This window comes from Frankliniella occidentalis, unplaced genomic scaffold (assembly GCF_000697945.3).
Source record: "Frankliniella occidentalis isolate FOCC.00 unplaced genomic scaffold, Focc_3.1 Scaffold204, whole genome shotgun sequence".
Classification (NCBI taxonomy): Eukaryota; Metazoa; Arthropoda; class Insecta; order Thysanoptera; family Thripidae; genus Frankliniella; species Frankliniella occidentalis.
Window position 1 is genome coordinate 108,959 of NW_026267330.1, and position 747 is coordinate 109,705.

At 47.9% G+C, this 747-nt stretch overlaps 1 protein-coding gene across 1 annotated transcript in view; it reads left to right on the forward strand.

The window, feature by feature from the left end:
* The first annotated feature begins 386 nt into the window (after positions 1-386).
* LOC113208650 (tropomodulin) overlaps positions 387-747 on the forward strand; it is a 42,942-nt gene continuing 42,581 nt past the window's right edge. The window contains exon 1 of the mRNA XM_052272404.1: positions 387-401. Within this exon, the coding sequence (XP_052128364.1) occupies positions 387-401 (15 nt within the window). The remainder of the gene's footprint in view (positions 402-747) is intronic.

The following is a 747-nucleotide window of genomic DNA, read 5'->3' on the forward strand; positions in this document are numbered from 1 at the left end:
GCTAAACAGACAGTAATAATTCGAAAGTAATGCAGCGCAAATTCTTTAGGGGACGGCTGCACTACGCTGGGCTGACTGGAGTCGGTTGGCGCTGGCCGGCCGCCTGTGCGCCTGCGAACTGTTGGGTAGGCACTCCCGCTCTCCACCGGTGCGTGGCGGGCCGGCATACCCCCTGGGCGCTTCACCTTTAAAACAGACTCTGAAATGCTCCTTCTTTGAAAGTGCCCGGAAAAATGTGGATTCTTGGGGCTCAGTATATTTGATTTACACACTCTGCTACCTGCCATCCAGAGACACGATTTTTATTTTGTACAAAATGCCCCCGAATCCCAGTCAATTGCAGCAATACTGACACTTTTCTGTTTTGCTATCTATGTTTTCAGGAGATGACGGACGAGGAGGCAAATATACGATGATGCTTGCATCAGATCTGCAGGGGGCGCTTAGTGCCCAGGCGTTTGTAGCCGCACGGGATATGCGTTCGCAATAATATTTGACTGAATTATGAAACGAAAACTGCATTTTTTTCTCGTAGCATGGCATGCAGGAGAGTCGGTGCTCGTTCGGTGTCATCTCTGTGGGGGTCGCTGCTAGTTGTTTTGTCTTGCAGGTGAAATGCAAAGCATGAGGCATGATGCGTATGAGCTGCATCAATTGTTTGCGCATTCATAGAGATGTATTTTTTCTTCCATGTTTCGGTTTTATGTGCATTCGTTTCTTTCCTTTTTGCCGTTATTCTTCTTATTG